Source organism: Pagrus pagrus (genome assembly GCF_965226575.1).
Source record: "Pagrus pagrus genome assembly, chromosome: 9".
Taxonomy (NCBI): domain Eukaryota; kingdom Metazoa; phylum Chordata; class Actinopteri; order Spariformes; family Sparidae; genus Pagrus; species Pagrus pagrus.
In genome coordinates, this window is record NC_140193.1 from 9,304,321 (window position 1) to 9,320,057 (window position 15,737).

Here is a 15,737-nt window from a genome sequence, read left to right on the forward strand (position 1 = left end):
AGAGAAGCTAGAAGTGAACAGCATTGAGGATGTTTGAGAAACAGACAGGAACGTTGATTAAAAGGAGAAGGAGTCTAGAGAAACATGTGGAGAGAGGAAATAAGAAAACCACACAAAGCACCGAGGGACGGCTGAACAACAAGATGCCGATGTGTGGCAGAGCAGATAGGAATCAGTGCTCTTACCAGCACAGAGGATGAAACATGCAAGTCTGGCTGATATAGAACGGAGGAGACAGATAAGGATGAAGTGTCTCAACATGTTGTGGTTCAGAGAGGGAACGGTTCATTTCTGCTGAGGGCTGAGCGGCTGGTATACGCTGCTAGTTTGAGAGGGGTTTCATGTGGCATATGCAAACAGCTGAAACTGTGTGTGTGTACTGTATGTAATAATTATGCTTGATAATAGAGTGCTGCAGGGATGACGTATTTTTGTGGGCTAACTAGGAAGCTGAACTCTGGTTCCCTCGACAAAAATGGTGTGGATTTTTGGATGCTGCAGAAAATAAGCTCTGCTGCAAACAAAAGTTAATGATACTTACACATTTTGTTCAGCAAGATAATCTTCACAAATTAATTCTCTCTTTCTTGCAGCGCTATACTATACACACTTTACTATAAATCTGATAACGTACATGTTGGATATTTAGAGTTGGAATAGTTTAGAAGAGAGTAGAGAAGCTTTTGTGTTTTGCTTCATGATGTTAAATGTCCTTGACATCCTCTGTAGACCCATTTTGCCACTCTTTCGCAACTGCCTTTTTCATGACAAAGGAAGCTTCAAAATGTATGAGTGCAGTATTTACTGAAGTATTTTATAACACAGAAAAAATCTCTTAACCATTTACTTTGTTTCAGGCATCCAACCAAAAACCCATTGTCTTCAAGACGTGCAAAAATGCTTATTTCCGTGTTTTAGGGCTCATTTCTGCAGCAAGGATTATTTTTAATTATTAATTAATCTGATTGTTTTCACGATTAATCAAGTTATCATTTAGTCTAAAATGTTCATCATGATTTTACAGAACCCACAGTGATGTCTTCAAATCGCTTCTTTTGTCCAACAAACGGTCCAAAACCCAAAGACTCTTCATTTACCATCATAAATGACAACAAAAAGCAGCAAATCCTGATATTTAAGAAACTGGAACCAGCAAATGTTTGATATTTTATGCTTGAAAAGAGGACTCAGTCTTTTGATTGATCAGCTATTCGCTGCAGTTCTACTAATCACAAGACAACCAGTGATATTAAACTGCATCACCATAAAAGATCACAACATATCCTTTCCTTAAAAACAACGTGTATGCTTTCTATACTGTACGTCAGTATGTCGGGTAAACTGTTGTGAAGTCCAGCAGATTATTTCCCCCTTTGAACCTTTGCTTACACAGGGAAAGTCATTTGAGCCGTTTTCCAACAATAACCTGCCTCACATTCACACAGCTCAACACAAGCCCACCTGGGACCTGACCACTGCGACTACAGTCTATTAGTGCTGGTCACAGTCGCTCCACTGGGAGCAGTCTGAGGTTCGGTGCCTTAGTTAAAGACACCTGAGAGCGTTTCTCACTTTCCACACTCACTTTTTCTCACAAAAGCCTCAGAGGGACTTGTTTGGCAGGCTTCCAGTAACAAAACAAACCCCTTCTCTACTCCCCTCACCCGCCCTGCAATTAGCCACCGCTTCAGCATAAACACAACCATTACCTGGCAGGTCCTCTCCAGTGGGGCCAGGTCCGCTTGCAGAGCATTTTGTAGCGTTCCAGGCAGGGCTCGTAGGCCTGGCGGAAAGCGTAGCCCGCTCTCCTCACACGGACGTTCTCCATCAGTCCCAGGTAGCGCGCCTGATGGCAGACCAGAGACTCGGTGAAGATGTGCGAGGCCTTCTTGTCATTGGGCTTGATGCAGCTGGGAGGCAAGAAGAGTTGACACCAAGGTTAGACCTGATATATCGAGCTGACATGACCCATTAATTAAAAATCAGACATGGGACATATTTTTACCTAAATGGATTCTGGAGGTAGATTGTTGATTTTATTCTTGCTGAATATTCCTCAATTTAACATCATTAGCAGCAGCAGCTTCAAGACTTATGATGATACCATAACTGACACCGTTAAGAATATTAAAAAGGAGCAATATGTAAGATTGCCAGCAAATAGGGGGCAGAAAACCACCAAAGTAACTGCTAAGTGTAGCTGCTGTTAGCAAGTCAGCTAAGTTAATAGTGCAGCCTGGGAGCTTGGAGTCATATTACGAGAAAAGACCGGCTGGGGCTAGCTTGTTAGCATGCTCACTCCACAGTCACTTTAACAAAGCATTCAAAAATATCAGAGACCAAAAAAACCTCACACAAAAACAACAGTACCCCCAATGTACCTGAAATTGCAGGGCATTAACTGATACTCTCTCTGTATGAACTTACCGGATGTAGTTTGGGTTCTTGGTCTGCAGGTTCCTCATCAGCGTACCCACTGAGGCTTTGAACTGGGATCCAGCAGTTGGTGGCCTCTTCAGGTTGACTTTGGCTGGGTTGCCTTCAGGAAACAGCTGTTTGATGAGGCTCTGGGTGGCCTTGTACATGGCCTGTGACAGGTCCCGATACAACAGGTCGTTGTTCTTGTCTACGAAGCCCTCGGCGCGGTACAGCACCTTCATGCGAAGAGGAAACAAAAGCAAAAAAATTGAGCAAAAACTTCTTCTCATTGTTCTTTGTTTCTTATGCGTCTCATGACTCGTGTCCAGCACCTTGCCGGCGTAGTGCTGGATGCGGAAGCAGGTGTGCGGCAGGCTGTGGTCGGTGAGAAACTTTGAATTCTTGCTGAGGCGACTCTCAAAGTGCTGGTGCTCAGCGCAGATGGTGTTCAGTTTGTCCAGGAAGGTCTCGTCGGTGACCGTCCCCGGCCTCAGGCACTCCTCGTCCAACATGGCCAAGATGCCCGTTTGGTTCTGGACGTAACAAGACAGGCAGAAATGGACAATTACCACCAAGTGTACAATACTCAAAAGTTCTATTCATTATTTTTGTGTCCCTTTGTGGCTTCAAAAGTCACACTTCATACTGAGCTGATTTGTGGTGGAGAAACTGGAAGACTGACTCACATTCTCAATGAGGTCGCAGATAATGGCGTTGTTGAAATATTCAATGTTGGTCCACTCGATGCCCTGTGACAAAAGAAATGAAGGTCAAAGGGACAATAGCTTTTCTGTCTTTCATTAGAGCTAACAAGACGTGTTCTCTGCAGCAGCTCGACTCTCACAGAAAAGTGGTTGACAGAGTAACACTCTTGAACGTGCCCCTTTTGCAAAACAACACTGAGCACCTGCTCCAGTACCTGGAAAAAACACATTCACCTAATCAGTGGCGCTCTCACAATGGCCCTCAAGTACTGTAGACTTCACACTTAAAGGCTGTTAGACTGAACTGACAACATAATAAATCACAAGATGAAGTGTGCCTTGTGCCTAGCTAATCTGTAATAGCAACAAACAGATTTATTCAGGAGGTAATTTTCATGAATATACTCGGGTTCTTATAAGTTCGCGACATCTTTTTTTTCTGTTGCACGTTGACATCATCTCCTCAAAGCAACGCTTCTCTTCCTCAAGCTTTAAAAATCAAACTGAATGAATGGTGTCCCTTGTATTCGCGTTCCTATTTCTACTCACATTGTTCAGGAAATTTGTCATTTGAACCTAAAGATGCTTGACACACACTAAAAAGTTCCTTGCGTTGCGGGAACAAACCAGATGATGCAGTAACGATGATGAAGAATCAGTGCTCAGCAGTTGTGTGCTTGCATATTATGCCATCAAATTTTCGTGAGATCAACGTTGTTGATGTTAAACCACATCGAGACATTTAACATGAACGTGGAGAAGTCTGATAAAAGGTCTAATGAGAACAAATGTTTTGGGAAAAAAACACCAAACAGGAAAGGGCCCTTTAAAGTTACAGTTCCTATTCCTTTATTGAGCTGCAATCATGAACTTGAGTTCTTAGAAATGATTCAAATTAAATCTAAAATGTCTGTACATCGACCTTCATCTTCACTGGGCCTTCTCTCCTGCTCTGTCTCCACCTTGGTCCTCCCATTAAGGACAAAGCTCAAAGCCTTTCTGCAGAGGAGAAGGAAAACACTCTCCATCTTAACCCTCTAAAAACAGCCGCTGTCTATTGAAAAATCCACCAACATATAATTCACAGCTGCTAATGGGTTGGGAGCATAGCTTGAGTTGATGTAAGCGATGTGACAGATATTTTAAGGGGGGAGGGCGTAAAGAAGGTGTGGCTTAGACCGACGGGTGACTGGCCACATTCCTGATTGGTGGTCCTCCCTCCTTTCTCTGGGCGCTGTGGTATTTTCCCATGCAGGATACTGGATAGAGGCCAAGAGTGGAATATCATTGGTGGTGCTGTTAGTATTGAAGGGGTGTGGGGGTCACCGCTGCAGCACTCACATACATAGAGCTTTGAAAACAAACAGAGCTTAAAGGCCCCACGACAGGGGGGAGTGTTTACTCTCGCTGGAGTGAGGGATCACTTCCGTCCCTGAGACTCCACAGAGGGGAGACGGGAGGATGGGGGGGCGGGGGAATAAACTCAGAGCGTGATGGACGACAGAGACGGGATAGAAGGCATAAATGAAGTCAAAATTTGTTCGGGGTCAAGGGCAGGAATGTAGGATTTCGCCGAAATCGCACAAGAGGTTGAACAGATGAGTGACAAGAGCAGGTTGGGATCAGGCTGCAGGGGCCCGGCGATGATGAACTGCCAACGCGACAAATTGAGTGCCGACATGTTGAGTGATGTAGATGTACAGTTGCAGGTGAGAGAGTGTTTCCAGGGCTACAGGCTGGGCATGATGGCTAATCCGTCCACTGCCAGTCTGCTCATGAGTACATGGATTATGTGTGTGTTGCATGTGTGAAAGCACAAGGGCTGCGATGAGTGATTACTCTCATTTTCCACTGATTTAAGTTTATTAAGGGTAAAAAAATTGTAAGAAAACATCTTCAAATTGTTTCTTTAGTCCAAAACCAAACAACTCTTCATTTATGATCATGAATGACAACGAAAAGCAGCAAATCCTCACATTTAAGAAGCTGGAACCAACAAATATTTGACTTTTTGGCTTGAAAAATGAAACGAACTAATCAATATTTAGGCTTGTCGTTGCAGCTCTAGAACGTACCTCTCTGATATACTCCTCCTGCTCCTCGCGCAGGGTCAGCTCGATGAAGATCTGCTGCAGCTTCTCGTTGCAGTAGTTGATGATGAACTGCTCGAAGCTGTTGTCCTGTGGAGAGCAGCAACCAGAGGAGAGAACAATTAGTTCCAGCCAGTGTGGACCTGTTGCATCATGAAGGTGCCTATAAACGTGCTCTTTTGTTATTGTCGGCGAGAAGCCATTAAAAGGGAACACTGTAAAATTTCCATATCTGTTAAGTATCAGAACATTTCTGGGTCTGGGTCCTGGTTGTTTCTGCTGTTCTTCATTAATGTTGTTCCTCACACTGACATTTCCTGTTTCATTTTCTTATTCCAAAAAGCTCATTTAAGCTCCGGCCGCATTCTTTCCGGTCTGCAAACGTTCATAAGCATGTTCACCTCTTCGCCAACTTTAGCTGCTTCCATCAATTTCCTGCAGCGTTTTATCAAAAGCTGCATTTCCACAAAAGCAAAACAGCAGTTTGGGAAATTCTACAATCAGAGCGCAGACAACACGGCGACTCTGGCTGCTCTGACTGACCAATTAGTGATCTGCAGTGTTTTAACTCCAGCTTTTAGTTAGGGATCAGTGAGTTAGGTACCTCAACAGAAGTGCAACGGAAAAACAGGATGGTTCTTTTAGCGTCATCCACAACCTTTCATCATGAAAAGGCAAAAATAACCATTCTAATGTGTAACGAACTGAACTGAACCTGACTGCTCGGTGGAAACGAGGCTATCGTGGATGTTTGTACCAATGGGCACTGATGAGAGAGCTTACATTGTGTTTTAGAGCCATTTTGCTCGGCCAAAGATGTTAATGTGTCGGATATGAAGCAGGAATGGATCTTGACTCGAGATCCACAATGAAGCCGTCAGTCAACAAAACCTGCAAACTCTATTCTGTCTATTCAATCCGGCTATGCATTAGTCTGGTAATGGGTCTGCAGTTATATCCAGCAAAGAGAAAACGTCTCTGTAATCGAACAGCAGTTATAATCAGCTTGGACAAACGCTCACTCCCTCCGCACAACAAATCCCTCCCTCATCACTTTGACAACCATCACTGAACAAACATTTAATCAATCTGGAGCGAGAATAACTGATGCCAATAAATCTTTCACAGTGTAACTTATGAACCAGGGTTATCAGGGTTACAAGTTCATGTAAATTGTCACAGACTTCATTAAACATTAAATGTGTTTAAAAGCCTCAACCACTTGTTACCCCTCGCGTTTCTCAATTATCATCGCTGTCAATTACGACCATTGGGTGTGAGTCATGCTTCTTGGCAGATGGCCTTATTGTGCGCTGGGTTAGGTTCACAGTCATTTGCTAAGGACACAACAGTGGTTAGAGCAGCGTGTTTTGTCTAAGAGCTCAGAGTGAAGGACGCGGCAAGGTTTCTCAGTGACCAGGAAACAGAAAACACAGAGATCAGTTATTAAACTTAAGTCTCCATTTCCTTCAACTGAGAAACCCAAAGGTCGTCTTCACCCCTAACACAGACAAACACACACGCACACACACACGCACGCTCAATAGCATGTCTAAACCCAAGTGGCAGCAGACACCAGACTGAAATATGACTGACTTCTACTATAACCCTAAAATATTTCAGTTGTAGCTGTGCTGTTTTATGAGAAGCACAAAACAAGGCAACAAAAACTAGGTTTTAAGTTAATGGTTACTTTTTTTTTTCGAGCTGTTGATTCTTTTTCCCCCGGTGTAGGGGAATACTTCAATATTTATTCAATATTATAAGTTCAAATCAACAACATTTACAGGGGAAAAGTACAGAGGTTTGACAAACTTACAGGTAAATGTTTATGTTACATAATCTTTTTCTTGTGACAAGAATCTCACCAGCATTTCTACCATTTTTTAAATCAAAATAATTCCTGTATATTATGTGAGAAGTCCAAGCTCACAAATTAGCCATAAGCCCATCTTGTCATATTAAAATGACACCTGTACTGTTGTCAATATTAGTTTGTTAAATTATTACTAGACTATTAAAACATCCCAAAGCATTAGCCTGATCTGTATCCGACAAAGGAATAGTTCAACATTTTGGGTAATACGCTTATTTGCTTTCTTTTACAGTTAGCTTAGCTTAGCATAAAAACATGAAGAAACGGCAAGAAGAAACGGCTAGCTGAAAGTAAAAACAAAAAACTTTATGTATGTTATGTGTGTGTTTGCCTATATGCATATAATATGGGTGTGTAAACAATTATGTGTTAGATTATCTACGTTTTTAAATTTGGACTCCAAATCCAAATAAATAAAAAATAAAAATCTTACTGAAAAACACTTCTAAAGCGTTTTAATGCTAAGCTAAGCTAACTAGCTGCTGGCTGTAGCTTTGTATTTACTTAACAGAAATGAGAGAGGCATGAATCTTGTATTCCAACACTCAAAAAAGGGAGTTAACAACTGACACCCAAGATACCAACAATCTTTACGCTAAGCTAAGCTAACTGGCTGTAGCTTCGTATTTACCATGCAAACTTCAGAGTGGTGTCAATCTTTAAAAATAACCCTTGTAAAGAAAGGAAATAAGCGTATGACCCATAATAGGCGACTATACCTTTAAACTAATCTGTATGACAACACAGCAGCGACACACTTAGTTGCCATTTTATTAGGTACACCTAGCTTAAACTATCACAGTGTCTTACAACATCCCTACAAAAATCAATCCTAAAACAGTATCTAGCCTAACCTCATTGATAAAAATGGGGCGGGCAAAATACAAGACTTTCAGTATAAAGCCTCCAAAAAACTCTCTCTCCAAAAGCTCAACATTGTATAGTAATCTTCATGGGGTTTATTGCAGGGCTGCTGTATCACACTGCATCAGTTTTAGCTAGGTGTACTTAATAAACAAGCAACTGGGTGTTAAGTTAAGGTTCAAACGATGCAAAGGCTTTCTTTAGCATCTTTTCAGCCGTGTGGCTATGCTGCACACCGGGAACCCTGAATCGTCTTTAACGAGGAGCTAAATTAAGTGAATAGGAGGTTTAGATCACGGCATGCACACTGGCACAGCAAACAGGCCGGTGCAGGTGTTACTTACTCCATCCTGGTGCACCCAGACACAACACAACAGTCAGAGGAGAGGAAGGACTTGAGAGTGAGTGGGAGTGAAACAAGCAAGGATATGAAAAAGACATGAACATGTGGGGATGGGGGGATGTGAAGGTATCAGGCAACAAGGCAAGGGCATTTATTTACACTCCATTTAGTCTATACAGTGCACTTAAACATGTGTTCGCATGCACAATTATCTACATGCATCTAGATGCCCCACTGTGTGATTAACATGATGGAAAAAACATCACACATATCTAAGCTGAGCTATTTACTGTTGCAGAGGTATCATATACATTCTGTTTACTGTGTAATATGTTTGACAGATAAGCCATATCATGTATATAATGTGTTGATAATGTGCCTTTTACTGCGTATCGACCACTTCCTTAATGTTGTGGCCATTTCTCTGCTGTGAAATGCGGATTTTCATATTGAAATCACATTGGCACCAAAAATAATTTCACCCCGGGGAGCAATAAAGCTGAACTAATCTGATGTGATTCAGCGTTTGGTTACTGTTGATAAGCTCCTCGCAGGTACCAAAACATGCACGCAAACAGCCCCGGGGCAAAATCCTTTTAAATGTAATAAAATGTTTGGTTGGTCGGATTGTGTCCTTGCGGCTTATCAAGCAAGAAGTGCCTGTTTTGATTGACCATTTGTCTTACCTCAAATATCTCAAACCCATAGATGTCGAGCACGCCCATGACCTTGTGGCGAGTTTTAGCCTGTGCCTGCAGGGGGGGAATATTGTCAATATTAGAAAAACACTATGATTGTGGTGTACAGCCAGTCTGGAGATAGAATAATTGATTAAAGTGGGTACAAGGAACTTTCACTTTCTGGCTGTTGGGTGCATTTGTTTTTGAATGATGCAACGTATTTTTAATACAATTTTTTTCTTTTTCAAAACACAGCTGTTTGCAGCATGCATGGTAATGAGGCACTGTATCTTTTTATGGCTATTGAAGATTAATAACTGTAATATGATGAGGGTGAAACAAAGTAAACTTTGTTTTAGTGGCGTACCACCAGACTACAGAGCAGCTTCTTTCCTCAGGCGGTGAGAGGAAACTCCACCATAAACAGTACTTTTAATTTAATCTGACCCGGTGACGGGCACTAAAGGAGACAATTTAGGCTTTTTAGATCAACAGAAGCTCCTCTCTCCCACAGAAAACACTGCTCCTGAAACGCCTCGTCAGTAATCTCTCCCTTAACTTCGTGACCTCACACTACATAACCATGTCACACATTTGCATAATTTATTCCTAGGGGCTTATTTGGCACGCGAGAGTTGATTCAGCACACAGCTTGACACAGCCGCTCTGTTGTTGTTAGCAGTGCTGGCTCAGGCATGTGAGAGTGGACCAATCGGAGAAGAACGGGTATCTGGGAGGGCTGAGCTAAAACATATGGAGGGAGATACAGTTCCACTGCACTGGACATATGAGAAAACTGATGTGTTTTTTAGCACTAAAGCATGTAAACCTATTTAAGTAGAAACCAAAATAAAATTATAGACCAGAAATTGAGCATAATATGTCTCCTTTAAAAGTGACTATAAGCACTATAGAGAAAAAGCTAATCTCGCTGATCATCTTGTCTGCTCATGTAGGTCATATATACAGGCCTCAGTATTGAATTGTGACTGTTTCAAAACCACTTAAAAGCTCCTTTAAGTACATTTAAATCAACTTACATGAAATAGACTATATTCTTCACATTACTTACTTTAATGCTTTCGTTGATCCTGGTAACTAGCCAGCTAAACAGACGACTGTAGAGATTTTTGGCAAGAGCGTCTCGGGCATAGTAGGCCTGTAAATAAACACACATTACTGGAGCATTAATTCATTTTTATTATATCTCCGCATACTTAAAATACGCTTGACAAAAATCCTAAACACTAACGTTTGGGAAAAGAAAAACAACCTTCACCGAGGACACCACCAACACATGTTTAATTCTCTGGACCACTTCTCATTTTGGACACAGAGGGGCCCGTGTTTTGCAGCATCAATGCTAGATGAACAGTGTGAGTGAACTCACTAACCCCTAAGATATGACCTACATTCGAATTACCAGGAGGAATACGGCTTATCTATAATGGAGAGGTTTTCATGTAGCATTGAGATGGATGAGAGTCGGCAGCCAGAGGAGCAAGTCAGGGGGAAGAAATGGCCCTTTATCTTCTTATGCACTGTGTGTGTGTGTGTGTGTGTGTGTGTGTGTGTGTGTGTGTGTGTGTGTGTGTATGAGTATGTCAACACAAGTAGGACAGACATGCATTGGTTTAACTGGTGCGAGACAGATTAAGACAGTAACCCTCCCTCTGACCTGGGCCACATTCAGGGTCGTGGACACTTTCTCCAGCTTAGCCTCCACTGTGCGGTAGCTGAACGCTCTTTCCAGCACTGACTGTTCGATTCCCAGCAGCTCACACATCTCTTTCAAATCTGCAACCACAGACATAAAGACAGTGACAATAAACAACCTGATTCTGCAACAAAAAGGAAACAATTCTCACCTTGATATTATTATTCTTATTCTATCTTGTTGTCAAAGCTGAACATGAAGCCCGTAGATCAATCAAATGGCAGTGATAAAGATGTTAACCTTTTTCGTTTTTAAGAATTAGATCACCACCTGTACGGCTCCGATGCTACAGTAATCACACAGCAAGGTGTGTGCACTTTCTCTGCAAAAGTGTCACTAAGATGGATCACGGAGGGAAATATGCAAATGAAATATTTGCCTAAAGAGGACAGCTGTGGGAGTGATAACACAAACAGCTCTTGTTACGCAAATCATAAAAAGACAAACATGCATTTGGTGAGGGTGACTGTAGAGGAGGTCACAGCAGCCAATAGGAGGCAGTGGCTCAACATCACATTGATATGTAAGATTTTTATGTAAAAATATTCAAGAAATTAACAGAATAAAAATACAAGGAACAAATGAACAGCTTGAGCTCGTCTGATATTTACCTAATCGTGACTCAACACCCAGATGGCTCAGGTATCAAATACATCATGCTGCCACATAATTAAAAATCAGGCAGAAATGCTGTATGACAGGATGACAGATATTTTAATTTTGTTTGTTGGCTGTCGAACTCACCGTTCTTGTCTTTGATGCGACTCTCGTCGCCGCCATTGGAGCGCGAATCTGGCTTGAACTCAATGTTGCCGAGCTTCAGCACGGCCGCCACCAGCTCCAGCACCGACTGCACCTCGTCCTCCATGAAGCCCACGATCTGCATGGCATTCTGGGAGGGCAGGAAACAATACGACACAGATCAGATCACGTAGTTGGATCTTATTTTGAAACATTGACACAGGGTTGCAGAGTGCACCAGTTCAGTTGTTGTCATGATAACGAAGTTGGAGAATGAGGTTACACATTCGAAAAGGGCAGAGCTGCACCGATCAATAAGCCGACCAGATCACAGAGTCCTTTAACCTTGAACTCAAGAGAACAATCTCTTTGGACTGAGGTCTCTAATTTGAGGGAATCCAGGCTGTGCATTTGATTACATAATACATAAGGCTGCCAAGAAGATAGGAGACAAACAAAAACACATAAAAACATCTCAACCTGCCAATAAAACACTGAATTGTGTTATAATACCCCCACAGATTCATGCTTGTTGTTTGCTGTGATACTGAAACACCTTCATATTTGTTCAAATTAAACGTAGAATAATAAATAATCCAAATATCTACATGTTAAACTGAACATTTAACTACATGTTTAAAAGGAAGAAAGTGTGGCCTCTTCTGGCTATGTAACAGACAAGGCCACGTGGGGGGGTCTCATTGTTTAGAGGGAATGTCCTCTTGCGTTTCCGGTGGTGAAATGCAGCTGTGTGGGGAATACTGTATGTGAGGGGTGATGTGAAGCAGGATGTGTAATACAAGGAAACAAGTAAAATAGGATGTGACAGAGCAGACTGCAGAGGCGTATACAGTAGCTGAGTGGAGCACGCTGGAGCAGGACTGATAACAATAGAGCGCAGCAGAAATAGTCTCTTATACTGTAGACATAACATCATGTGGAGGATAAGAAGCAGTGGGTTGTATATGCAGACAAGAACCTGCATGTATGTGCACAAACGTATTTTAATGAAAAGGAAGAATCTGGTTGAACCACTGTGCTGCACGTGCAATCTCCCACATTTTATCCAGTAGTTAGTTCACATTCAAGTTCAGGTTCAGTTCAAAGTTCAGCTGATTTCACAACAGGTGGGAGGGAGTCTGGTGTGTAGTGTTTTCACAATCGGGAAAGACCGACTTTTATAATCCACACTCGGTTGGTTTTGTTATGTCGAGGAGATAAGGAGAAATCAGACGGCCTCTACCCTCTGTACAGGATTTAGATTAACTCAGCATGATGCAACAAAGAAAAGTCGTTGCTGATCGCCACTGGAGTGTGGTGGTGTTTTTGATTTGTTCTTGTTGCTCTGGTTTTTGTGAGAATCTATTTGTGTTTCAGAAAACTATAAACTTTTTTTTAGAAAAGAGAGACCATTTCTACCAGCCCCCAGGCATTGTTTGGGGTTATTCTTAAAATATCAGCAGGGATTACTCCTAAATCCAAATTATTCAGACAAATAAATGAGCGTGTGCTACTCACTCTGACTGTCCTGAAGTTGGCCGCATCATCCAGCCCATTGACCGCAGCAGAGTCCAGGCTCAGGTAGTTGTACTTGCTGAAGTCCCGATCCAGCTTCAGCTTCTCTGTGACACACAAACCATGTGGCTGCTGTTTTAAACTAAAATTTGTTTAAAGCAGCTCGGCTTCAGGCAATTTAAGACTTATTTACATTCAATTTAACTTGCACAACTCACAGATGGAAAGTGTCTGATAAAAAAAAGCTACACAATCACAAAACTACACAATCTTGGGATGATAGTTATACGCTGCATTCTTAAAGAAACAGAGATAACAGACAGATAGGGGGCAACATCGACAGAGTAACCACTAACTGATGCTAACTATAGGTATTAATAAAGTTATTTGATTGTTTGAAAATAAAGATTCTTACATAATGCACCTTTAAAGGATAAGTTCACCCAAAAATGCAAAATTCAGACATTATCTACTTTTCTATCTCAAGCCGATGGAAAGTTGGGGAAGTTTAGTAGCCCACAAAACATTTCTGGAGCTTCACTGCACAGAAGCGTTGAAGCATTTTTGCTAAACAACTGTAGCAGCTGGAGACTGGTTTTAAAATGTAAATAAAAACACAGAAAATAACAGTTTAGCCACCAAGCTAAAAGCATTAGCGTGCGACCCATGTGCATGAGCTCATTTGTGCATCAAAGATGTAAATAAAGCCTTTCAAATCAATTTCTGTGGACTTCCGGAGACTTTGATTACACCGGATGAGTCCCCATCTACTTCAGTCGTTACACAACGCTGTTTTGCCGTGAAGCTCCAGAAACGTTTTGTGTGCTCAGAAACTTCACTTGATCTTTCCTCTTCATAATGATGGGTTGATAATGACTGAATTTTCATTTTTGGTGGGAACTTATCCTTTAACACAAAATGATCCAACCTTCAGGCCATTGTCAGTCCAAACACCATTTCCACACACAGTTAAAGCTCCGACTGCTGTGAACATTATTCGGGAAGATCAAATGGCTCTCTTAAAAGCCCCCCTATCTAGTAGCAAAGAAATCTATTCCTCTCGTGGGTGCATGTGTCAGATTTCATTAGCGGCTGCATTAGCTACAGCTGAATCTAGCCCCTCTGATGTATGTGCTCCGGAGTCAATGACCATTACATTGTTCTGCTGCGTTCAGGACATAAAACAATGCCCTCTGTCCACAGAAAAGCAAATAGAGGGAACAGGTTTCACGGCTCGTCTTTGTTCTCTGCGCTGTTTGTTAGGCAGGAAGTTTGGGTCATTAATGCTTCAGCCATGTGTTCCTGCAGCTGCGATCCGGCCTGAAAACATTTATGTAAGATCTTTACATAAGGAATGGCATGTTGGTGCTTCGAGATGACAGTTGAGATGAGGTAAATGATAACATGACATTCAAAACCCTGAAATAAAGGAACCACAAACTCCATGCTCGTGTCAACCACAGCAGTCTGGTGTTGGACACCTAAATCAAAACAACAGCAGCGGCGAGTAAAGACAGCTCGGCAGCTACTGTGACGTTTGATTTATCACTTCCTGTGAGCAGAGATGTGTATATTTCAGGCAAACAGGCTAAATATATATAAACAGCCGCAGTTTGTGGTTTGGGCTGATAAGAAGGTTGGATTTCAGGTCAAATAACAGCTCATAGAGCCCCTTTAATCTTCAAGTTAAGTCTGTGCCTATCCATGCAATTTAAAAACAAAACAGTGATTCTTCCACTCGGCTCCATTTTTTGTTTTTCTACAACTTACTGAGTGTGTCATCGGAGGCTCCGGACAAGAGCTGATAAAAGACGTGGAAGTTCCTCTCTCCTCGTGGCTGTTTGACCACGCGTGACTTCTCCAGCAGATCTAAAAGCGTAAAGGACGACAAAGGGAAACAATGACATATGATGACAAAAAGTCATTTCCGAACAATAGTCCTCACAGGAGATGTGTCTGCGGTGACTCACTGAGGTGTCCTTGAGTGGTAAATACTGGCCTGACCTCCTTCAGTAAGGAAGCCTGATATCTTTATGGAGCTCAGAGGGTTTTCCTGGTATGAACAACTGTACATTTCTAAGTTTCCAAGGTAACCGAGCCAGTGTCGGTAGTTATTTGTGTTTGTGTTCTGACTACAAGAAAGTGTACAAGGAAGAAACCGCACAAGGGTAGCAAACGTCAGCCCTTTTGCTTCTGGGCTACCAACCAAGTGCAACAGTACCTGATTAAAAGGGGACCCATCATCTGCTCACCACATTAGGCTGAGTATGATTTAATTAAAGACCAACTGCAGAGCCGAGCATCTGAGGCTGCTTGAGATCCTTTTCAGTGGCCAATCCAGCTGGATAATGGCACTCAATTCATCTGTTCAGAAAGCGTCTTATTTTAAGAGACTTCAAGATATAATATATGACATTTCTGCATTTCAGACGTCAAAAATTACTAGACCTATGCTATGTTCAAACCCATTCAAGGTAACAGTACGTTTAAATTTGGTCGTCTGTTGTATGATGAGAACTGGATACAGAGCCAGAGGCCCTGTTTCTCCCCACGATAGCTGCTCAGTGACGTATTGAGCGAAATACGTTCTAAGACCGGGGATAAAAATCGCCGTGCGGCAGCAGAAATGGCACACTGTGTGTTTAAGGGTTTACATTTCACTGAAGTGGACATCCCTAAAAAGAACTGCTCCTGGCGTTGTCAGCTGTCTGACTTCACAAAGTCTGACTCACCAGTCTGTGGGTGCTGAGAGGACAGAAGTGCCACTTTGCGCTGTATCTGTGGACACT

The 15,737-nt window shown here is 42.1% G+C and overlaps 1 protein-coding gene across 3 annotated transcripts in view; it reads right to left on the bottom strand.

Annotated features, from left to right (window-relative positions):
• myo1b (myosin IB) overlaps window positions 1-15,737 on the bottom strand; it is a 69,490-nt gene that overhangs the window by 13,912 nt on the left and 39,841 nt on the right. For all 3 annotated transcript variants that reach the window (XM_084361130.1, XM_084361129.1, XM_084361128.1), the window contains exons 8-18: window positions 14,719-14,817; window positions 12,952-13,055; window positions 11,437-11,584; window positions 10,654-10,772; window positions 10,048-10,134; window positions 8,982-9,047; window positions 5,198-5,302; window positions 3,105-3,167; window positions 2,751-2,951; window positions 2,428-2,654; window positions 1,710-1,910 (exon numbers count right to left, since the gene is read on the bottom strand). In XM_084361130.1, coding sequence (XP_084217256.1) covers window positions 1,710-1,910; window positions 2,428-2,654; window positions 2,751-2,951; window positions 3,105-3,167; window positions 5,198-5,302; window positions 8,982-9,047; window positions 10,048-10,134; window positions 10,654-10,772; window positions 11,437-11,584; window positions 12,952-13,055; window positions 14,719-14,817 — 1,420 coding nt within the window. The remainder of the gene's footprint in view (window positions 1-1,709; window positions 1,911-2,427; window positions 2,655-2,750; window positions 2,952-3,104; window positions 3,168-5,197; window positions 5,303-8,981; window positions 9,048-10,047; window positions 10,135-10,653; window positions 10,773-11,436; window positions 11,585-12,951; window positions 13,056-14,718; window positions 14,818-15,737) is intronic.